General features: G+C 38.1%; 1 protein-coding gene across 13 annotated transcripts in view; it reads left to right on the forward strand.

Annotated features, from left to right (window-relative positions):
- Positions 1-17,342, forward strand: part of GSTCD (glutathione S-transferase C-terminal domain containing) — a 130,986-nt gene extending 113,644 nt beyond the window's left edge. For 4 of the 13 annotated variants that reach the window (XM_063808155.1, XM_063808160.1, XM_009447923.5 and 1 more), the window contains 4 exons: positions 4,251-4,384; positions 7,492-7,522; positions 11,692-11,761; positions 15,051-17,342. In XM_063808155.1, the coding sequence (XP_063664225.1) occupies positions 4,251-4,384; positions 7,492-7,522; positions 11,692-11,761; positions 15,051-15,187 (372 nt within the window). In that variant the 3' untranslated portion in view covers positions 15,188-17,342. 13 annotated transcript variants of the gene reach the window in all.
- The last annotated feature ends 6,990 nt before the right edge of the window (positions 17,343-24,332 follow it).

The following is a 24,332-nucleotide window of genomic DNA, read 5'->3' on the forward strand; positions in this document are numbered from 1 at the left end:
AAAAAAAAATAGTGATATACCATAATTTAGAATCAAAATGCTATCACACTTCTTAATAGTAGTGTGGAAGGCTCAGTGACAGTGAAACAATATCTCGAAAATTCTAACAGAAAACTTCTAATCTAAAATTCTATACCTAGCTAATCCATCAGTCTAGTAAAAAAAGTAAAATAAAGAAAAATTCGACAGTCAAGGTCTCAATAAAATGTACATTGTACATACCCCTTTTCAGCAAGCTACTAGATAATGTGCTTCATTAAAATATAAAGTAAATAAGAAAAAGGATTAAGTGGTATCCAATACAAGAGAAAAATTTTTAGTATCATGGGAGAGGGAAGTCTTAGGGCAAGAGCTGAGCGACAGGCCTAGAAAGCATTGAGTCCATATTTTAGTAAAACGTCAGAAAGCCCAGGAAAGATGTCTCTAGGAAAGAAAAAATGGAGCTGACCAATTATTTGAAAGTTTTCAAACAGTGGAAATTTATATTGTAGAGCATTTTACAGAGCTTTTGGGTAGGGAACAACTTGGATGTTAAAAAAACAAGCAGAAACCCTGATATCCAGCACACTTCCCTCGGCAGTGAACAGTATATACAAAACCATGAGAAAAGATGGAAAAAGGGAAGATAGTGTATAAATGTGCAAAAAAAAGCCAAAAGCTCTTCTCTCCTAGTAGAAAGATAATAAATAATGTCTAATATTTACAAATCAAGAGATATCAATATACATTCATCATATAGAAAAACAGATTTTCAGGAAGTAAACCAATGAATTGAACAGCATTGACTTTGGTACACAGATTTTCTTTCAGTGGTGTGGCAGTGTGTACAAAAAAGGGACTTTTAATATAATTGCATACCTTTTAGCATTATTTGAATTTTAAAGCTGATTACCTATAATATTGTTGTATGAAAGTTTTAAAAGAGGGGAAACAAGAGTACACAGGTGGGACTAGCCTGCTTCTCTGTCTAAGGTATCTAGAGTTAAGAATCCTTCTTCGAGAAGCAACACCGGAGAGAATGATTGGGCTGGGGCAAGTTTAGAGATCATTCAGTTCAACCTTCTCCTTTTACAAGTAGAGAATTTGAGGCTACAAGAAAGGAAGAGTGACCTAGCAAGTTAATGTGGGGGCTGGGTCTAGAAGTCCAGTCAGTGACTCTCTGTTTACTTCCATATCTAAAGAAAAGAGTAAATAGAGCATAGAGAACTAAAAAAAGAAGTTTGGTTTGGAGTCAGACACATTGAGATTAAATCTTGGCTCTTTGTTTAAAAAAAAATTAACAATTATTTCTCTTACTTGGAGCAATATTGACCAATTTTTGTTTAAGAACTCTTTGCTTGTTTTTGTTTGTGTGTTCACATCTCTTGCTCATTTTACTCTCACTTTATTGGGCTTTTTCTTTCTTTTTAGAAGTTTGTTATATATTAAGAATATAAGCCTTTTGTTTGTGCTGTAAGTTGTCAATCCTTTCCCTACTTTGTCATTTGTCTTTTTACTTATGGTTTGGTTTTCTGCCAGTCTCTACTGAAAATACAAAAATTAGCTGGGTGTGGTGGTGGGCAGCTGTAATCCCAGCTACTTGGGAGGCTGAGGCAGGAGAATTGCTTGAACCCTGGAGGCAGAGGTTGCAGGGAGTCGAGATCACACCGTTGCACTCCAGCCTGGGTGACAAGAGTGAAACTGCATCTCAAAAATAAATAAATAAATAAAAATAAATTTTATTTTGTCAGATTTATTAACCTTACCCCTTATTGCACGTAGATTTTTAGCTTAGTTAGGAATTACTTCCCATTCCCCTTGGTTGTGCAGGAATTTACTCATATTTATTGTATTTTAAATCTCTAATGCATTCAAAATTTATTTCCTATGTGTGATGAGAGGAAAAGATCTAATTTTTATTTTTTTATATGGCTGTCTGGTTAACCAAACATTACTTATTAAAAAGTCCATCTTTTCTCCCTGGTTTGAAATACCACCTTTATTGTATGATAAATTTCCATATCCAGTGGTTTTTTTGGTCTATATCTCTCTTCATTATTTGCCTGTTATTTCTGAGTTTCATTTGATAACAGTGAAAACTAGGAGTATGTGATGCAGTAAAACCTTTTCGACCGAAAACCTATTATTAGTAGACAATTATTACATTATCTATAAACTATTGTATAAATAGTTATTCAAGTTACTTATTTTGTTTAAATGAAGGAAATAAACTCACTTTTTTGCATGTAGTGTAAGGAATGTGAACCTAAGTAAAGAGAGACTTATATAAGTAAATTTTCTAAACTCTTTTTTGCTCAGAGCCTGAAGAGAGTTTTGTAGAGAAGCCGCCTGATACATGGGGTCAGGCTTTGAGGTCAGCATCCTGCCCCTCAGTAGCTGTTTTGTAGTGGGCAAGTTCTTAATTTCCCAAGACTTCATTTCCTCATATCCAAATTGGAGATAATAAAGTCTTTCAGGGATGTTGTGAGCATAGTTCTGAGTGCCATCACCCAGCACAGCATAGTGCCAGCACGTAAACACTCAGTAAATGTCAGTTTGCTTTCCCTCCAGGGAAAGATGTGTCTATAATTTTTACTATGAAATTTTCTGCAACTAGTCATGAAAATAAGGATTAGCCTGTTTTTTACTCTGAAAAGCTGACTAAAAGAAGCAGATGAGAAATCAAGGTTGTTTACTTTCCCATTCCCTGTAGTTGTTGCTGCTTTTACTGGATACCAGCCTTCCTAGGCTGTTTTCAGAGTGAAACAAGAAAGGTGGGATGACAGCAACATGGAGATTGTTGACTTCTATATGGCTCATGTAAGTCTAGAAGGAGGAGGAGGAATTCAGGAGGAGGATTAAGAACAGAGATCTTGCTTTCCTCTTCCTGGCAGAGTATTGTTTGTATTGTTTTTAGCTTTCCAGTTCAAAGGGGGCATCTGGTTTATAATATTTTACTTTCCTGGGCGCGGTGGCTCATGCCTGTAATCCCAGCACTTTGGGAGGCCGAGGTGGGCGGATCACCTGCGGTCGGGAGTTCGAGACCAGCCTGACCAACATGGTGAAACCCCATCTCTACTAAAAATACAAAAGTAGCCAGGTGTGGTGGCACATGCTGTAATCCCAGCTACTCGGGAGGCTGAGGCAGAAGAATTGCTTGAACCCGGGAGGCGGAGGTTGCAGTGAGCCGAGGTCGTGCCATTGCACTCCAGCCTGGGCAACAAGAGCAAAACTCTGTCTCAAAACAAAACAAAACAAAACAAAAAAAAAACAGTTTCTAAAATTTACAGAAAATCTCCTCTTTACCCTGAGAGCCCCTCCCTACCCTGAAGTTGGTGAGGGAAGATTATAATTCATTACAATTTATGTTTGTTCAGAATGAAATGGAGATGTGAGGGGTTTTTTTGGTGTTTTTTGTCAAAATCCAGTACAGGTTATTCATCTTTTAGAAGCCCCACATCTGATTTTCACTGAGAGTCCTATTTAGGCTTTATTTGGCCTAAGAATTTTCATAATTATCTCATTTGTAGTAAGATTATAGTAAGTATAGATATAGTAAGTATAGATATACTTAAGGATATGTGTTTTAAAAATACTTAAAAATCGTTTTGAGTTATTTTTATGAGTTATTGAAGCCCCACTCAGTATTCTAATTCATAATTTCATTCAATCCTTTTAAAATAAACTCATTGAAAATAGTTCCTGTAACTCGTCATTCAATGTTAAGGATTGTTATTATGTGAAAACATCTTAAAAGGTACTACATGATATGATTCAGTTAGTTTTAATACAGCCCTGATTAGATTATGTTAATATGGCATTTGAGGAAGTGTTTTCAAATACATTTTTATTTAATTTTTGCAACAGCATTGTGATATGTCAGTATTGTTAACCATCATTTATAGTTGAAGAGATTAAGGCCCAAAGAAGCTAAATTTTAAGTGGCTCAGGGTTATATAGGCCACCAGAGTAATAGACTCAAAATTCTTGTTTCAAATCTAGTGTTCCTGGAACGATGCTATAGTTTAGATAAACACTTGTGTTAATTTTTCCACACTAAAATTGCATCAAATTTTCCGTTGAATGAATCTTATGCTTTATTTGCAATATTCCATTTGTAACCTTTCAAACTTGCTTAGTTTTCATAATTAATTGATATGTGTAGCTAAGTAGTCCTTTGGTATGGCCAAATGAGAACTATTTAAAAGGCATAAAAATTGCACTGTGAGTTAAGAGGGAACTTAGTGCTAAGGCCTGGTTTTATTTTGTAGGTAGCATTGCATGCTTGTGGAGTGGCAACAGACATGGTGATTGAGCACTGTATCAAAACACGGGCTTCCTTCGTCACATGCCCTTGCTGTTATGGTTTCATTCAGAACACCTCCAAGTTCAATTTTCCAAAAAGGTGAGAAATTCAGTGTTCTACGTAAGACACCAACATGGGTATAAGCCAGGACACAAAACTTGTTTGATTTAAAGTTGCAATGACTTAATTTTTGGCTCATTTCTTCTTTCCACAATGCCAAATATTGTTTGTAAATTGTATAAGGAAGAAAAGAACTCCTCTATGTTTGTCCCTGATTTTTCCCCTGGATCCAGTTTTTACTGAAATTTAGAAGCAAGGCTATCCAGGAGACAGGCAACTAGAAGTCTATTGGCTTTAGCACTTCTCTCTGTATTTCCGAATAAATTTAAAACTGTAACCGTACATAATGTCTATGAGAGGCAGTCAAGTATAGTAAAGTGTTTAGGACCTGGAAGTGTAGTGCCTGGGGGAAAATACTAGCTCCTTATCATTTTATAAGGCAAATTACTTAAACTCTTTTTGCCTTAGTTTTCTTGTCTACAAAATGAGGGTTATGATAATAACTACCTCAAGGTTTTTGTGAAAATTTAATGATATGTGTAAAGCCTTTAGAAGTGGCAAGAATAAGTATTCAATAAATGTGAACTGTTGCTAATAATCGTAGCAATGTCACAGGATCCTTGGGGTGTCGCTTTGCCAGCTGGATCCTCTGTGGTTGGTGGAGCGTTTGCCTGAGTTTTGCTTGGGCCCACTGGGCTCATTCCACTCACGCAGCCTGGCAGGCTGCTCTTGGCTTGCACTACCAGCACAGATCCCACACCTGCCAAGGGTGAGCCAGGTACAGAGTGGTGAGGGGTACATGAATGAGCAAGCACAGGGTCCAGCCACTTCACACAGCCAGGCATGCTGGCTGCTGTGGGGCAGGGATTTCCAGGCACCAGCTTGGGTGCTGGCTCCCTGCGAGGCTGCAGCTGGACCAGGTGTACTGCAAGCAGCTTCCACTGTGAGCACTAGGGAACACAGTGGCAACCAGAAGCTTGGAAACGCCAGGAGCCGCAGAACCCCTCAGAGGGTATCACAGCCCTGGCTCAGGGAGCTCCTATGACTGGGCTCCCTGAAGGGCGCATCTCTTCTCTCCTTCTCTCTTCTCTCCTTCTCATGCTTGCAACATGGCAAGTGGGTGTATTTGGGGGCAGGGGGGCATGTGAGCCCTGTTTGTGTTACAACTTGTAGTCCTGCCATTTGGCAGGTCCTGAGTTCTTGTCCCAAATCGAGGAAGAATGAGGTACACAGACAATTGGAGGATGAGCAAGGCAAAGAGGTGCTTTATTGAGCGACAGTACAGCTCTCAGGAGATAAAGTGGGTAGCTCCTCTCCACAGACAGTCATCCCAATGTCTGCTCAGCTCTCAGCCAAGAGGTGACCCACAGAGGGTAGCTTCTCTCCATAGGCAGGTCATCCCAATGTCTACTCAGCTCTCAGGTGGAAGGAGACCCGCAGTGGGTAGCTGCTGTCTTCAGGCAGGTCATCTCATCTCATCTCATCTCTGCAACCCTCAGCAGAGAAGAGATCCAGAGTGGGTAGCTTCTTTCTGCAGGCAGGTCATCCATTGTCTGCCTAAGTCTGGCAGAGTCCGGGGTTTTTATGGACTCCAGAGGGAAGGAAGTGCATGCTGATTGGTCCATGGGTGGCCATGGGTGGGCCTGGAAAAAGCACTCTTAAGTTCTCACTTTGGTCCACGGAGCTGGCAGCCTGGACCCCAGGCTTCGGGCCATTCCTGGGTTGATGGTGGGGCTTCACCAGGGACCTGCCCCTTTCTACCTGGGAGCCTGTCTGCCTCCTGTTGCCATCAACCTGCCATCCATGGTGCCCATGGCACCCAGGCTGTTTGTGCCAAGGGGTGCCTGCAGGCCCATGTCAAGTTGCCCTCAGTCCCCCCTTGGTGTCCATCTCATGCTCGTCAGCGCCCAAAGTCCAGAGGGGGCTGAGGCGGGGGTGGGGGCTGGCATGTCAGCACCACCTTGAGTGCACACACACCTGGCCAGGTCACCACAGTGCCTGGGCTCAGCCTCAACTTTTGGTGGCCTTTACAGTATGTTACTACCACTTCCTGTCTTTTTCACACCTATGTAGATTTACTGACATTTGTCCTCCCTTGTCCTTTGAACTGATATCTTTAGAAAGTTTCTTTGTGAATAAGACCCATCTCAATCACCAAAAATACAGTTGGGAATTTATAAATAGCATACTGTTTCTATAGTACGTGGAAAGAAGTACTCTTTTCAAACAAACTAATTGGCACTAATAAATTTAGTATCCAATGTATAAGTCAATGTTTTTGAATGACTTAAAAGTGAAGGTTATACAATGTTTATGGAATTGAATGTATGTTTATCTTTATTAGCTGTGACAACAGTGATTTCCTGATGTATTAATCATGCCTTTTTAAATTTTCTGATGTTTTACTATTTGCTGATCCTGGAGAGACTGTTCCTCCCAGGGCTAGCCAATTCCTAGAGATAGTAAAGGTCTTATCAACAAACATAGCTTGCATAAGTAAACCAACCAACCGAGAGCCCTTACCCCACAACTACCTCCTTTATCAAGCTCTTATTACTTCCAGGCCACTATCCCCCTGCCCTACTACCCTAGGGCCAGATATCAAACAAGTAGGAACGGCCCTGTGCCTGAGTTCACTGAAATTATTCAAACTAGCCACTCCCAAGCCTGCTTACTTCACCTTTTTCTTCCCATGGAAACCTCTACCTCCTGACCTATACTGGTGTTTCCCCATGTGGCCCTTCATCACATGGCATGCCCCCTCTTCTTGGGGAACTGTGAGTAATAAAGTATCTTTTCAATGGCAGTCCTCTCCTGATCTGTTGGCTGTGCACATCTGAATAACAGTAAAACCCACATGTTAAAACACCTGGATTTTAGTGTTCCCATGAGGGATAGAGACAAAAAAGGTGCTTCTCTAACAGTGTAAACAATCTGTGGGATAGATTTCTTAAAATTAATAACATATTGATGATATGCTTTTCTGTCTTTTTATAAAAGCATTTCAAACTGGCATAGTTTTTACTTCACCATAGCATTTTATGCTTTCTACATACAAAGCATATTTTTATATAATTTAGTTTCTTCAAGATTATCTTACTCTTAATATTTAGAATGATGACTAATTCCTTTTTTTTCTATTTCAGTGAACAATTCAAGAAAACTTTATCATACAAGGTAACCTTAAAAAGATCTAGATATCATCCTAATACACTTTTTATCCTTTATATTTTTCCCTCTCATATTTCTAGTGGAGTAAATAATCTATAGTTATAATTGAATAACTCATGAATGTCTAATATGGGTTTCTTTTTCTCTTTCTTTTGCAAATCCAGATTAACTCTTCAAGTAGGTAACAAGATTTGTGAAGGGTCTGAGATTTTAACTCTACTTGCAGTCTAACAAGTTAGCCTGCCCAGTGGATGCTGGCAGAAGATATGAGACCCCTAAGTCAGAGACAAAAGACAGTTTGTTGCTCATGGCAATAGTGGTAGCCACAATACCATTGTTTTCACACTGACTCTCTACGGCCCAATTCCCACAGGGCAGAAGCAAATGGGCCAGGTAACACCTGCCCTTTTGTTCCAGAGGGAGAAACTATATATTTTCCAAGGCTGTTTACTCTGTAAACGTGCTTGAAAAGATAATCTATAACAGAGGAAAATTCTTTTGTAAAAGGTCAGATAGTAAATATTTTAGGCTATGCTGGCCATAACAAATCTCCAAGTATTCCTCTCATCGTCCTTGACATTCTTATTGTTTTTGTTGTTGGTTTACAACTCTTTAAAAATATAAAAACTTTCTTAATTCACAAGCCACACAAAAACTGGTCATAGGCTGGACTTGGCCTGTGGGCCAAACCTTGCTGACCATTGGTCTGGAACAAAGACAGTCAGTGTCTCTGCTTGTAAAACATGAAGAAACACAAGAGACCCACAGAGAATTGTCTTCCAAAAGTAGTCAGAACATACATAGTTTTTAGTCACCAATCTGATCAAAACAGTTTCTAGTTTCCTAAACATCACCACTATCCAATTAACTGGTCAATAGCATGATATAATACAATTTAAGAAATGATAATATTTGAGAAAAATATACAAATAATTCCATTAGAAGTTGACAAATTCATTTGGATTCTTAGTTAATGCCACTTTTTGCACAGACTCACTAAAAACATAGTCTCCTTTTATATACCAGCCCCTATATTTTAGGACTTTTACTTTCTCTTCCATCAAACAGTTGCAGTATAGTGAGGTATAGTGACCTAAAAATGTTCATTGTTACCACATCAGCAGCTGTATCTCCTTCATTCCTGCTTTATAACTCAAATGCCCACTTCCAGTTCTATCTCTTACCACCTTATGTGCTACTCACACCTTCCCCTCTTCCTACCAACCCCGTACCCTGTACAAATATGCACAGATATGGAGAGGGGAGAACTTTTAGTGTTCATGCTTTCAGCCAAAACCACAACATTGCTGGCCTTCACCTACTAGATTAAAAGTTTACATATTTTAGGAAACTGTTTGATTTTGGAAGAAACATTAGGACCCAAGAAACTTTATTTGCATAACATTCAAAACATCTCACCTTTCTTTCACGAGGCTATGTCAATAAAGTAGAAAATAAATTGAGAAAACAGCCCAGGTGCAGTGGCTCACGCCTGTAAACGCAGCACTTTGGGAGGCCAAGGCAGGCAGATCACTTGAGAACAGAATTCAAGACCAGCCTGACCAATATGGTGAAACCCTGTTTCTACTAAAAATACAAAAATTAGCCAGGTGTGGTGACACACACCTGTAATCTCAATTACTCAGGAAGCTGAGGCACGAAAATTGATTGAGATCAGGAGGCAGAGGTTGCAGTGAGCTGAGATTGTGCCATTGCATTCCCATTCCAGCCCGGGTGAGAGAGTGATACTCTGTCTCAAGAAAAGAGAGAGAGAGAGAGGAGAGAAGAAAGAGAGAGGAGAAGAAAAGAAAGGAAAAGGAAAGAAAAGAAAAAAGAACTTGGGAAAACAAAAACTAGACCCCTGTTTCTAATCCCTCCTTTGACTGATGCTAGTTAAACCAAACAATGAAAGGATGTATGGAAAAAATCAAGGGTGGTGAAGAGATAGGCTGCCCATGGTTTCCTGGCTAGAAAAGAATGTAAAATTCCTACAGTAGGGACAGGGCACACAGAGTCTTTCAGAAAGCAGAAACTCCCCAGTACACCAGTCATAACCTTTATCTACTCTTTCTCCAACACCCCCAAAAGCTGCTTGGCCTTTTGAAGGCCTCAGAACTTTGTGCCAAAGTATCTTGAGACTCACTTTGGAAGTGTTTTTCTCTACAGTTCAATTTAGACAGCAACCTTTACTGAGTACCTACCATGTGCCTTGCCCTTTCAGAACTTGATTTTGACCAAAGAGAACATACACACAAATAATTCCAATAAAATATGGTGAGACTTATCAGTACAAGAGAACTGAATCTTAACCTGAGATTGCGATTGCCTTGACATTACCATTATATAAAATGAATCTTAATTTACAAACCATGAGGACAAAGTGCACACTGTTTCTTCAAGTCATGTAATTCTAAATTATCCTTCTCTCCTTTCGTTGATGCCTGTTAGTTTGTGGGGAGTTAAAGTTATTAATTGAAACCATTTTATTAGTTTCTCACCCATTGTCATGAAATTTTATAGTGAGCATTAAAATGTTTTTTTTAAGCATACAAGTTTAGACAAAGATATCCCTTTTAAAAACCAACATTGCCACAATCATTTCACTTATTAAAAATGGAGGCTTCAAATATAATGTACAGAATACTAAAGGAACAAATGATGAATCTGAATTTAACCTGTTTGCTAAGCTGACAGGTGAGATTATGTACACACTTAGAAACAACAGCTGTTCTGAATGAACAGTTGTCGTGGGATCATTGCTTCATTTCAACTCTGCCTAATCACTCACTTTTGGCTACATGCAGATTTAAGAGTACTATGCAAAATCATCAACTCTGCTTTTAAAGCCTTCTTTTCTTTTTCATTAATGCACTCTTTTCTAAGATTGTTAAGCAGAAGTAATAATCAGGTCCTTACCTCAGGCCGTCTTTACAGTTTGTCTTAAGGCAGAAAGGGATACACTTCCTGCAGCCTTTTGGAGTGAGAGAAAGAAATCAGGCTTCTTTCCTCTAAAAGGACTAAGTGAAGGGAAGAGTCAGGAAAAGCCAAGAACTAGCTACCACCCTGCTGGATATCCCAGAAAACTACAGAAGCCACACAGTGATGTGCATTGCTTCCTTTTCCTCTGATAGAATGAAAAGCCACTTAGGCCAGGCGAGGTACCTCATGCCTGTAATCCCAGCACTTTGGGAGGCAGAGGCGGGCAGATCACAAGGTCAGGAGTTCGAAACCAGCCTGGCCAACATGGTGAAACCCTGTCTCTACTAAAAAACATAAATAAATACAAAAATTAGCCAGCATGGTGGCGTGCGCCTGTAGTGCCAGCTACTCAGGAGGCTAGGGCAGGAGTATTGCTTGAACCCAGGAGGCGGAGGTTGCAGTGAGCCGAGATTGTGCCACTGCACTCGAGCCTGGGCAACAGAGCAAAACTCTGTCTCAAAAAAAAAAGAAAGAAAGAAAACCCACTTAGCAAGACTGCCTAGAACCACATTCCAGAGTTTCAAATACATTTTATAAAAGAAAAATATAAGTGAATTTTTGGTCTTTTAATTTAACACATAATAGCAAAATGTAACCATATTTTTATATTTCAGCTAAAAGCAACTGGGCAAAATGACCCTGAGGATTTTCTGTGCATCTATTCTTAAGAACTACATCTGGGCCAGCTGGGCATGGTGGCTCATACCTGTTAATCACAGGACTTTGGAAGGCTGAGGCAGGCGGATCACCTAAGGCCAGGAGTCCGAGACCAGCCTGGCCAACATGGTGAAACCCCGTTTCTACTGAAAAAAAAATACAAAAAATACAAAAAATTAGCCAGATGTGGTGGCATGTGCCTGTAGTCCCAACTACACGGAGGCTGAGGCATGAGAATCACTGGGAGTCTGGGAGACGAAGGTTGCAGTGAGCCAAGATCGCGCCACTGCACTCCAGCCTGGGCGACGGCGAGACTGTCTCAGAACAAAACAAAAAAATACAGTGTACTTGAAGGGAAGAAATTATTAAGTACCATCTTCTGAAAGTTTACTTTTTTCAAAAATACTATTTGTGCAGTACTTTATTCAATTAAACAATGTTGAACTCCAGAAAAATGAGGTAGTTTTTTTGATGGTTGTTTTTATAACTTTGAAGCAGAAGATAAAAATAAACCCACATTCTATTGCTTTTTCTTTTAGGAACACATGATTCTGTGCAGATTTGCAGACCAGACAGCTGTCCAGCTCCCACCCCAACGAAGGCTCATAGGTATGTGTTTTCACAGAGCAGCTGTTGAGTGTATTATGCACAATATGACTGGGAATGATCGGACCAAGTCTATATGGGAAAAATTTAGCAACATGAAGTCTATTTTTCAATGAGAAACTAAATATGTTCTTCCCAAAAAAACTTAATTCATATTGAAAAGGGTATTGTAACTATAACATTTTATCCTATTTTGGTTAACTTTAATACTTTTAAATGTATTTTGAATGTTTGTACATTGAGTAGAATTCTTACATTAAATCTCTTACTGTTATGAACAAACTGCAAGATCTATCAAAAGCCATAAAAGAAAATAATAAAGATTAAAAAGTCAACTATATATACCAAAATTGATGCATTATAAAATGTATACACAGGGATGATAATGTTTTCTTTCTCAGGAAAAAGGATACTTGTGTATTATTTATCATAGATGAATTTGTTTGACAATATTAAATATTACCTAAATTGGAAGACTGCAGAAACATTTCAAGTTTAATAAGTAATTGATTTATTGAAGACTTCACTTTAGAAAAAGCAATCACATTTAAAAGAATAACAGCAGTTAATAGTTACACATTTAAGCACTGAGCTAAATGCTCTTGACTGTTATCTTGGTAAATTCTTACAAATATACATATGGGGTAGGTACTATTATTTACATTTTAATGATAAGAAAACTGAGACAAAAGCTTTCCTGGGGTCCTTCATCTGGTAGATGATGGAGCTATACTATGAACCCAAATTATTTGATTCTGGACATGAAGTTCTTGTCCACCTTAGTTACTGCTTCCCAGCATACTGGTGTCATATCAGGGTTTAAGATAAGTGGGTTCAGTCAAAACTAATCTTAAAATTATTCAGAGAAACCCAACATTGGACACCATCATATTTTTTCTCTTAATTTACAATGTAGCCCCTTTTCCTCCATGATATACTAGAAAACAGATTGTTGTTTCTTTGGCTGAGCACCAGATGAAGCTGTTAGCTTACATTCAGAGACCAAGTCGTATGAGAAATCCTTATCTTTAAACTCTAAAATCAAAGGCAGCATAGCAAGATGCTCACACTTGGAGACCTGAGACCTGAGACTCAAGGAGTAAGTGATTCCTTCTCTTTCTCACTCTCTGCAGCATAAACATTTGGAAAGAACTCATTCTCTCTTGCCTGCAACCTCTTTGTCTTTCAATGCCTTTCCTTCTTGCTCCTCCTTTTCCCATCTCCAACACTTTGAATTAATCAAATACACATTTGATGAGACTCCACTCACTAGACCCATGTCTTAGTGTGTTTTGCACTGCTATAACACAATACCATAGACTGGGTAATTCATAATGAACAAATTTTTATTTGGCTCACATTTCTGGAGGCTAGGAAGTCCAAGATCAAGGGGCTGGTATCTGGTGAGGGTCTTCTTCCTGCATCATAACATGATGAAAGGCATCACATGGCAAGAGAGAGAGCAAGAGAAGGCTGAACTTGTCCTTTTATAAGGAATCCACACTCTAGATAATGAACCCACTACCATGATAATGGTATTAATTCATTCACTCCACCCTCTTGGCCTAATGACCTCACATTAGGCCCCACTTCCTAACACTGTTGCATTGCGGATTCAGTTTCCAACACTTGCTTTCTGGAGGACACATTCAAATGACAGCAATCCAATGAAGACATAATTAGTATGGTGGATGGATGGGTACATGGTAGATGTGTGTTTTAGGTATCAAACTAAAGGGGAGTAGCTGGCAGGGAAGTTGCTAGAGTGGCGGGGGTGGGGGGCATTTGGCAATGGGAAGAACAGGGGGAATCACATTGAGAGAAAGCTGTCACGTCTACATCTCTGCTTTACACAGGCCATTCCTCCCCAGGCCCACAAAGGTAGACTACCAGCAGCTAAATTTCAGTTGTAGAGACACTTCAACATGTGAAAACATGAAATTCTTCTACATAATGGAAAAGGAAAAATTAACTGGACTGGGATCAAAGCCAAGGGTAAATGAGCTGCAATGTAAACCCTGGGTGGGTACTTAAGGAATGTAGAGCATCCCATTCTGACAGAGAATGTTTCATTTTAAACTAAAAAGTAGATGGGAGAAACATTTACAGATGTCTTAAAGGAAAGACAATATTTTAAGGGAAAAAAAAGAATGTCAGCCATAAGGCTGTTAATGAAGAAGGGATGATTTTGCCTAAATGGAATTCTGGACATCTCTTTTTATATCATTTCTAACACAGTTTATTCTTTGTGGGATGGGCTCTTTTAAGGAAAATGTACAAAATAAACATTTTAAATGTGAGTCTCTCATTGCTAATTCTTACCTACTGATTTCACCTTCCACTGTTTTTTTCTGTGAGGATTCCGTTGTTCATAGAACTTTTCTATTTTGGTGATCTGTCTTCATTTCTGAAATTGTTTTAGTTTATCAGTTTCCACTGTCATTCAATGTTTAGGCATTATTATAATTGTTTAGGAAAAATATAATGAAGTTCTGCATAGTCAGTAATCTTTTTCCAGGAGGATGAAGAAGCTTATATATTGAATTTAAAGCAATTGAAAGTATAAAAGTAAATCATGGCTTTGAATATATTCAGCCCCAAATCATTTTTCCCAAGCTACTTTTAAAGTTTGTGTTTGCCAAAGGAAAACAAATTAACTGCTTTTCTTGCCAGTCAGGTTTCCTTTTTTGTCTTCCAAAGATTGTAAATGAAATACAATACCACTATTTTGTAGAGGTACAGGAGCTCAGAAAATTAAGAGTATACTACACTCAACATTACATTTCCACCTGAAATAAAAGGCATGTAATTGAGAATTTTCTCAAATATTTTTCATTTCTCACTTCTTCATAGCCCTAAAAAGCTAATGTCTTTCAGACACCACTTAATCAGCATGTTATTTTAAATATTCTTAAAGACAAATTTTTTTTCCACATTACAGATAATCCAGTTTTATAGGGAAAGCAGAGAAAAGGTCTTTAAATATATTTTTAACCAAAGTAGGAAATACAGTCTGAGGCTCTAATTTGAGATTTGCTTATAAATACATCTGAAAAGGTTAACATTCTTTAAATTATTAGCAGAGGCAAATATATGAAGTGCCATGTTTTTGTCACCATCATCTTTCCACATTGATCAAGAAGTAAATTGAAAGAAACTAAACAAGACTTAGGGGTACAAAGCATGCTCCATAGTACTTGCAGATTTTGTCACTATATAGATTCCCTTAAACAAACTGAAACTGTCCTGCTAGTGAAAGGGTGTCTCATGATACCATTTGACTGTGTTTCAGGAAAACAGTGCATGTGCTTGGTGGATCTGGATCGAGCAAGAGCTGCAGAAGAATGTGGATACTCCGTTCAAGTGATATCCATGGAGCCAGAGAGCTGCTCTCCCAAAAATAACATGATTGTGGGAGTCCCCATTTAAAATGAGATATTCACATTTGATATTTTGCCATCCGTCTTCACATTGGATGCCCAGTGGCATTCCGGAGGTTCTTGGCATAACTAGGAAACAGCATTAGCCATCTTGAACCTATTGTGCTCAGGAAGGAAAGCAACAGGGAAATCTTGGAAGTAAAGGCTCCCTGCAAAGCATCACAAATGCTCTTACAATGTGTGATTAAAGGACTGCTGGTTTTTATAGTGAGAATCCCCTGAAGTCTCAGCTGCCAAAAGAATAATACTAGTGGAGGTTCCATCACAGGAATAACAATTTCCTTCTCACTTCACAAGCTCCTCTGATCTTGCCAATGTGATGTTTAATTCAAAACAGCGCACTTACAGCCTTTATTTTATACTTATTTAGATATTCACATGGGGACTGAAAGTAGACTTAGTGGAGTTTTTTGTTTTTTGTATTTTTAACAATTGTACTTCTTCTATCACTTTAAAAAAATCTAGTCAGGTAATTATAGTATAGTTATTTTTAAGCTGGGGTTAGTTGAACTTGTATAGCATTTAATATACTCCTTTTAAATATATTTCTGCCAGGCATGGTGGCTCATGCCTATAATCCCAGCACTTTGAGAGGCCAAGGTGGGAGGATCATTTGAGCCCAGGATATCGAGACCAGCCTGCGCTACAAAAAAATCCAAAAAATGAGGTGGGAGGATCACTTGAGCCCAGGAAGTCAAGGCTGCAGTGAGCCTTGATAGCGCCACTGCACTCCTGCCTGGGTGACAAAGCGAGACCCAGACTCAAAATAAATCAATGAATGAATTAATAAATAAATAAATAAATAAATTTCCCATAAATTACCAAATGAGATTGTCACTGGTTCAAATTATTAAATAATTGCCATAAATTTCCTATTATGGGAATGTGGAATTTGGACATACATTTTAACAATAAGTACATTGATTAATACATTTAAGTTTATAAGTAATTATTGAGGATCCAGTATTTTCAAGACCTTGGCCTAGTTTCTTTTCAATTCAAAGATGAGTTGCAAAAGACATAATGTTTTGCCTATGGAAGTAAATCATCTAGAAGAAAAAGATTAAAGAATTAGTTAAGCTTTTTTTTTTTTTTTTTTTTTTTTTTGAGACAGAGTTTTGCTCTTGTTGCCCAGGCTGGAATTCAGTGGCTCGATCTTGGCTCACCACAACCTCTGCATTCTCCTGCCTCAGCCTCCCGAGTAGCTAGGATTATAGGCACCTGCCACCATGCCCGGCTAATTTTGTTTGTAATTTTAGTAGAGATGGGGTTTCTCCATGTTGGCCAGGCTGGTTTCGAACTCCTGACCTCAGGTGATCTACCCACCTCAGCCTCCCAAACTGCTGAGATTACAGGCGTGAGCCGCCTCACCTGGCCATGTTCTTTATGGAATACTACAATGTGTTGTCACAGGATTTGTTATTCAGATGTCAATCATTTTTATTGATATATTTCTGGGTAAAACTTATTAATGGTGTGAGGAGTGCAGAATATGGAAGCTTACCTAAATTCTTTTTCTGCCAGCCAACATTTTAAAAGACAAATGATGCATCCTTTCTCAATGCTGCTAATTCTTTAAATTTTACATGTCCCAATTTATTCCATTTGAGATTTATTTTAATGTTTTCAACCCCTGTGTAACATGTATCATGAGGAGAAAGCACTATCATTGATCATCACTATGGATTAAAATATAGGAATATTTTACAGGGCAGTATGGGTGGGGGTGGGAGACATATTGGAATCGTGTTTTCTGGGATAAAATTTTTAAAAAGAATTAATCATTAGCCCTGAGTATTTTAGTCATTTGTGCCTATAGAAAACAACATGCTCTTTTATTGTGGACTTTCTTCTTTTAATTGAGGTTTAATTTATATACAATACAATAACAGATTTTTAAGTATTCATTTGAGATGTTTTGACAACTGTATATACACATGTAACCATCACTGGAATCAGATATAGAATATTCCCCTTAAATATTGTCAGGTAAACACATTGAGAATATTTTTTCCAGTCTGTGGCTTACCTACTTATTTTCATAATGAATGTTTTAATTGTGATGAAGATTTAACTTACCCTTTTACTTTAATGATTAATATTTTCTGTGTTCTTTCTAATAAATTTTACCAACTCTGAGGTTATAAGATTTCTCCTAAGATTTTTTTTGTAGAAACTTTATGGTCCTAGCTTATTACATTTAGGTCTATGATCAATCTCAAACCAAACTCACATATAAAGGCAGGTAGGTTTTGAGGAATATATAGTTGTTTCAGCATCATTAAATAAAAATCCCTTCCTCTCTTCATTGAACTGCCTTGGCACCTCAGTTGAAAATCAGTTCATCTATATGTATGGTTCTATTTCTGAATTCTCTAGTCTTTTCCATTAATCTGTTTGTTTTGATTGCTGTAGCTTTATAGTAAATCTGGAAATCAGGTAGTTTGTCTCCCAATTTTATTTTTCATTCTCTAGATTATTTTGGCTGTCTGGATCCATTGTATCCCCAGATAAATCGCAGAATTGACTTATCAATTTCTTTTTAAAATTTTACCAAAAAAGCTTGCTGGGATTTTTTATATTGCCTGTTCTCTTTAGATCAATTTGAGGAAAATGAATGTCTTAACAAGATTGAATCTTATAATCTATGAAGATATCTTTGCATGTGTTTAGGTCTCCTTTAATTACTCAGAAACATTTTGTAATTTTCTGTGTAGAAGATTTGTTTTATTATGATTTTATTTTTTGATGTTATTACCCTGAGCTTTTTACATGATGTTCCCTGTATTTAGAATAACCTCCTTTTACCCCTCCCACTAGCTTAATGTCATTCATCCTTCTGCTCTGAGACTTGACCTCCCTGGAATTAGGTATCTGTTATAAAATGTCTACCATCCAGAGTAGTCTTCTCAGTCCTCCCGAGGTGACTCAAGGTACACCCCCCCACCACCACCACCAAAAACAAAAAGCCTATCTGATGAGTACGGAGAACAAAAATAGAAAGGGGAGCCGGGCGTGGTAGCTCACGCCTGTAATCTCAGCACTTTGGGATGCCGAGGCAGGTGGATCACTTGAGGTCAGGAGTTTGAGACTAGCCTGACCAACGTGGTGAAACCCTGTCTCTACTAAAAATACAAAAATAAGCCTGGCGGTGGTTGCATATGCCTGTGATCCCAGCTACTAGGGAGGCTAAGGCAGAAGAATCGCTTGAGCCTGGGAGGCGGAGGTTGTGGTGAGCTGAGATCGTGCCACTGCACTCCAGTCTGGGTGACAGAGTGAGACCCTGTCTCAAAAAAAGAAAAATAGAAAGGGGACCCCATTGATCTCCCACGCTTGTTCTTGGCATGGCATTCTCCAGCTGTGATGTCTGCGGCTAGTAAGAGATATGGGTATTGTGATTGCTCTTCGGGCATTATTTTTCTATGTAAATCCTTGCCAATGCTTCTTCCCAGCCAGGGCAAATAAAAAGAGTTGGATGCAGGGAGCAGGAAGATTGTTGCAATGATAAAAGCCCAACAAGTGACCTGATCTTAACCTCACCTTTGTCCATCAAATGCAAGGCTACTGCTCACTGATCTATCTCTCCCAAGGTTGTAATAATATTAGAAACCACAGCTCATCTTTCATTGACTTTTGAGCCTGACTCAGAAACAGGAGTATAATTATTATGGCTAAACTACTTTATCTTATCTTGGGAGACAAATTTCAGTCATATTAGATATCAAAACATTTTCAGGGCACACATACAAGATAATATGTAAATAACACCAATTAAACATTTAGTTTCATTCTATAGATTTTGGCTACAGGAGTTGCCCATTCCATGGTTCAAGAAAATTGCTATTAATAGAGCTTTCACATACTGAAACCTGTTTTTCTACTGACTTTCATAATGAAATTAGAGATGTTTCTGTAAAGTGATATAATGAAATTATAATAAAGTGATACATTTTTAAATTATAATTTTTTAAAAGAATACAGAAGTAGTTTGGAGTTTTTTAATGCTTTTCTTTTTGAGACAGGGTCTCACTCTGTTACCCAGGTGAACACGGCTCACTGCAGCCTCCACCTCTCTGAGCTCAAGTGATCCTCCTACCTCAGCCTCCAGAGTAGCAGGGACTACAGGCACATGCCACCACATCCAGCTAATTTTTGTATTTTTTTGTAGAGATGATGTTTCATCATGTTGCCCAGGCTGGTTTCAAACACCTGGGCTCAACCAATCCGCTCACCTCAGGCTCTCAATGTGCTGGGATTACGTGTGAGTCACCGTAACTGGCCAAATACACATTTTTAATTACAAAGAAATACATATTTGTTGCAGAAAAGAAGATGTGGCTAAACAAAAAGAAGAAAATTCTTAAATTCACGGTGTTAATACTTTGTTGTATGCCTCCTAGACTTTTTTTTTTTATAGACACACACATTTGTTTTTATTCATTTTTCATTTTATAGAGATAGGGGTCTCACCATGTTGCCCACATTGGTCTTGAACTCCTGGGCTCAGGCATTCCTCCCACCTTGGCCTCCCAAAGTGCTAGGATTATAGGCATTAGCCACCTCACCTGGCCCACCCAGATTTATTTAACGAACATTCATACAGTACTTAATATTTACTAGGCACTATTCTAAACCCTTTACAAATAACTCATTTAGTCTTTTAAGTCATTTTTCCTCGTAGTGACCCTATGAGCTAGAGACCATTAGTAATCCTATTTTACAGGAACTGAGGCTAAGTTTACACAATAAATGCAGACCTGGATTTGAACTCAGCCAGTAATTGGTGGAACTAATATTCAAATTAAGGCTCTTTAGCCATCCTATCAGGATTGGCTGGGATAAACTATGATAACAAAATCTCTGTGTCTTTACCCAAGAAGGATGTATTTTTCATTCATACCACATATCTGTCCAAATTGCTATGACTACTTCACATTATCATCATACCATGACTTAGCCTGACTGGTTAGCCTCTACTGGGAACACAGCTCGTCTCCTGGCAAGGGAAAAATTGGCATGGCAAACTACCAGCTAGTTATTGAAGCTTCAGCTCAGATGTGATACACATTACTTCCCTTATTTTGTTGGCTAAAGTGAGTTATATAGTGCCTCCTGATATTAATAGGGTGGGGATATATAGCTTTATATAATAATATAACATACCACCCACAATATAGTTGAAGGAAGAAAGGGAAGGAGAGGATGAGGGGAAAAGACAAAAGTAAACGACCATCATATATTCCAGTTTGGAAATAGAGTTCTTACATGCCATTGACTTGGTGTAGGGCATTCTCTCTAATCCATCAAAGAGAAGGAAGGCATGTGCTATAGGCATTTCCGGCTATGGTTTTCCCCACCTTATCAGCAGAAGATATGTTCCAAGATCTCTAATAGATGCCTGAAACCTGGAATGGTACTGAACCCTATATATACTGTGTTTCAGTCTGATAACCAAGATGGCTACTAAGTGGCATGGTTAGCTTATATAGTGTGGATACACTGGACAAAGGGGTGATTCAAAGTCCTGGGCTGGATGGAATGGGACAGCACAAGATTTCATCACTCAGAAGCATGAAATCTAAAACTTATGAATTATTTATTTCTGGAATTTTCCAATTAATATTTTCAAACCACAGGTAACTGAAATAGTGGAAAGTGAAACCATGATTGAGAGGGAATTAACTATATTGTTTTGTGAGCTTTCACACTTACCTTTAGAAGGTTGGAGAAACATTAAATGGCGTTTCAAATTTGCAAAGTCCATTTCTGACTCATATATTAAAGTATTTGACCTATAGTACCAAATATTCCGTTAAGAAGGTACAAGTTTACACTCCTGTGAGGAATATATGAGTGTTTATTTCCCTAAACCCTTCATCGATACAGGCATTATCAGATATCTCTTTAAATATTGGCCAATTTAGTGGGCAAAGAATGCTATCTTGTATAAAAGTATATGATTGCATACTTTTACATATGTTTTTGCACAATTTATAATCTGAGTTTTCTAGGCAATTATTAATTTATTTAATCAACACATTTATTGAACTTTGAGCCTAGGCATTGCATTTGTGTTTCTTACTCATTTTTTACCTGGTACTTTCATCTTTCACATAAATTAGTAAAAGTTTACGTGTCGATTAAAGACTTTTTATTACATTATCTTTTTCTGAGTTGGCCTTTATGGAGGAAGGTGTTGTTTTGTTTTAGTTTGCTATTGTAAAGTTTAAAATATATGTCACTTTCTTGTGGTTTCTCAGAAAAAAATCCCCCCCAATTAAAAAATATCTATACTTTTGAAATTCTAATTCTTTAATAGTTTTAGTTGTTACATTTAAATCTTTAAACTACCAATAATTTCTTCTGGTTGGTAGTTTGATGTAGAAATCTAATATTCCTTTTGATGTTAGTTACTTTTCAAAATACCATTGTAAAAAAGCCAGATTTGTATCAGATTGATTTGAAGTGCCTTTATTATGTATTAAGTACACCAGGGACTTTCTTCACTTGCATTCTGTTCTTTTATTATTATTATTTTAATACTTTAAGTTCTAGGATACATGTGCAGAACGTGCAGGTTACATAGGTATACATATGCCATGATGGTTTGCTGCACCTATCAACCTGTCATCTACATTAGGTATTTTTCCTGATGCTCCCCTCGCCCCCAACCGCCGAACAGGCCCTGGTGTATGACGTTCCCCTCCCATGTCCATGTGTTCTCATTGTTCAACTTCCACTTATGAGTGAGAACATGCAGTGTTTGGTTTTCTGTTCCTGTGTTAGTTTGCTGAGAATTATGGTCTCCAGCTTCATCCATGTCCCTGTGAAGGACATGAACTCATTCTTTTTTATGGCTGCATAGTATTCCATGGTGTATATATGTCCAATTTCTTTATCCAGTCTATCATTGATGGACTTTTGGGTTGTTTCCAAGTCTTTGCTATTGTGAATAGTGCTGCAATAAACATATATGTGCATGTGTCTTTATAGCAGAATGATTTATAATCCTTTGGGTATATACCCAGTAATGGGATTGCTGGGTCAAATTGTATTTCTGGTTCTAGATCCTTGAGGAATTTGTGGTCCACAATGGTTGAACTAATTTACAATCCCAACAACAGTGTAAAAGTGTTCCTATTTCTCCACATCCTCTCCAGCATCTGTTGTTTCCTGACATTTTAATGATCACCATTCTAACTGGCAAGAGATGGTATCTCATTGTGGTTTTGATTTGCATTTCTCTAATGACCAGTGATGATGAGCTTTTTTTCCATATGTGTGTTGGCCACATAAATATCTTCTTTTGAGAAGTGTCTGTTCATATTATTTGCCCACTTTTTGATGAGGTTGTTTATTTTCTTCTTGTAACTTTGTTTAAGTTCCTTGTAGATTGTGGCTATTAGCCCTTTGTCAGATGGATAGATTGCAAAAATTTTCTCCCATTCTATAGGTTGCCTGTTCACTCTGACGATAGTATCTTTTGCTGTACAGAAGCTCTTTAGTTTATTTAGATCCCATTTGTCAATTTTGGCTTTTGTTGCCATTGGTGTTGGTGTTTTAGTCATGAAGTCTTTGCCCATGCCTATGTCGTAAATGGTGTTGCCTAGGTTTTCTTCTAGGGTTTTTATGGTTTTAGGTCTTACATTTAAATCTTTAATCCATCTTGAGTTAATTTTTGTATAAGGTGTAAGGAAGGGGTCCAGTTTCAGTTTTCTGTATATGGCTAGCCAGTTTTCCCAACAACATTTATTAAATAGGGAATTATTTTCCCATTGCTTGCTTTTGTTAGGTTTGTCAAAGATAAGATGGTTGTAGATGTGTGATGTTATGTCTGAGGCCTCTGTTCTGTTCCATTGGTCTATATATCTGTTTTGATACCAGTACCGTGCTGTTTTGGTTACTGTAGGCTTGTAGTATGCTTTGAAGTCAGGTAGCGTGATGCCTCCAGCTTTGTTCTTTTTGCTTAGGATTGTCTTGGCTATATAGGCTCTTTTTTGGTTCCATATGAAATTTAAAGTGGTTTTTTCTAATTCTGTGAAGAAAGTCAATGGTAACTTGACGTTGATAGCACTGAATCTATAAATTACTTTGGGCAGTATGGCCATTTTCACAATATTGATTCTTCCTATCCACAAGCATGGAATGTTTTTCCATTTGTTTGGGTCTTCTCTTATTTCCTTGAGCAGTGGTTTGTAGTTCTCCTTGAAGAGGTCCTTCACATCCCTTGTAAGTTGTATTCCTAGGTATTTTATTCTCTTAGTAGCAGTTGTGAGTGGGTGTTCACTCATGATTTGGTTCTCTGTCCATTATTGGTGTATAGGAATGCTTGTGATTTTTGCACATTAATTTTGTATCCTACTACTTTGCTGAAGTTGCTTATCTGCTTAAGGAGTTTTGGGGCTGAGACTATGGGATTTTCTAAATATGCAATGATGTCATCTGCAAATAGAGACAATTTGACTTCCTCTCTTCCTATTTGAATACATTTCTTTCTCTTGCCTGATTGCCCTGGCCAGAACTTCCAATATTATGTTGAATAGGAGTGGTGAGAGAGGACATCCTTGTCTTGTTCCAGTTTTTGAAGGGAATGCTTCCAGCTTTTGCCTATTCAGTATTATATTGGCTGTGGATTTGTCATAAATAGCTCTTACTGTTTTGATATATGTTCCATCAATACCTAGTTTATTAAGTGTCCTTAGCCTGAAGGGGTGTTGTTTTATTGAAGGGCTTTTCTGCATCTATTGAGATAATCATGTGGTTTTTGTCATTGGTTCTGTTTATGTGATGGATTACACTGATTGATTTGTGTATGTTGAACCAGCTGTGCATCCCAGGGATGGAGCCGACTTAATTGTGGTGGGTAAGCTTTTTAATGTGCTGCGGGATTCGGTGTGCCAGTATTTTATTGAGGATTTTCACATCAATGTTCATCGAGGATATTGGCCTGAAATATTCTTTTTGTGTTGTGCCTCTGCCAGGCTTTGGTATCAGGATGATGCTGGCCTCATAAAATAAGTTAGGGAGGAGTCCCTCTTTTTCTATTGTTGGAATAGTTTCAGAAGGAATGGTACCAGCTCCTCTTTGTACCTCTGGTAGAATTCAGCTGTGAATCTGCCTGGACCTGGGCTTTT

Source organism: Pan troglodytes, chromosome 3, assembly GCF_028858775.2.
Source record: "Pan troglodytes isolate AG18354 chromosome 3, NHGRI_mPanTro3-v2.0_pri, whole genome shotgun sequence".
NCBI lineage: Eukaryota > Metazoa > Chordata > Mammalia > Primates > Hominidae > Pan > Pan troglodytes.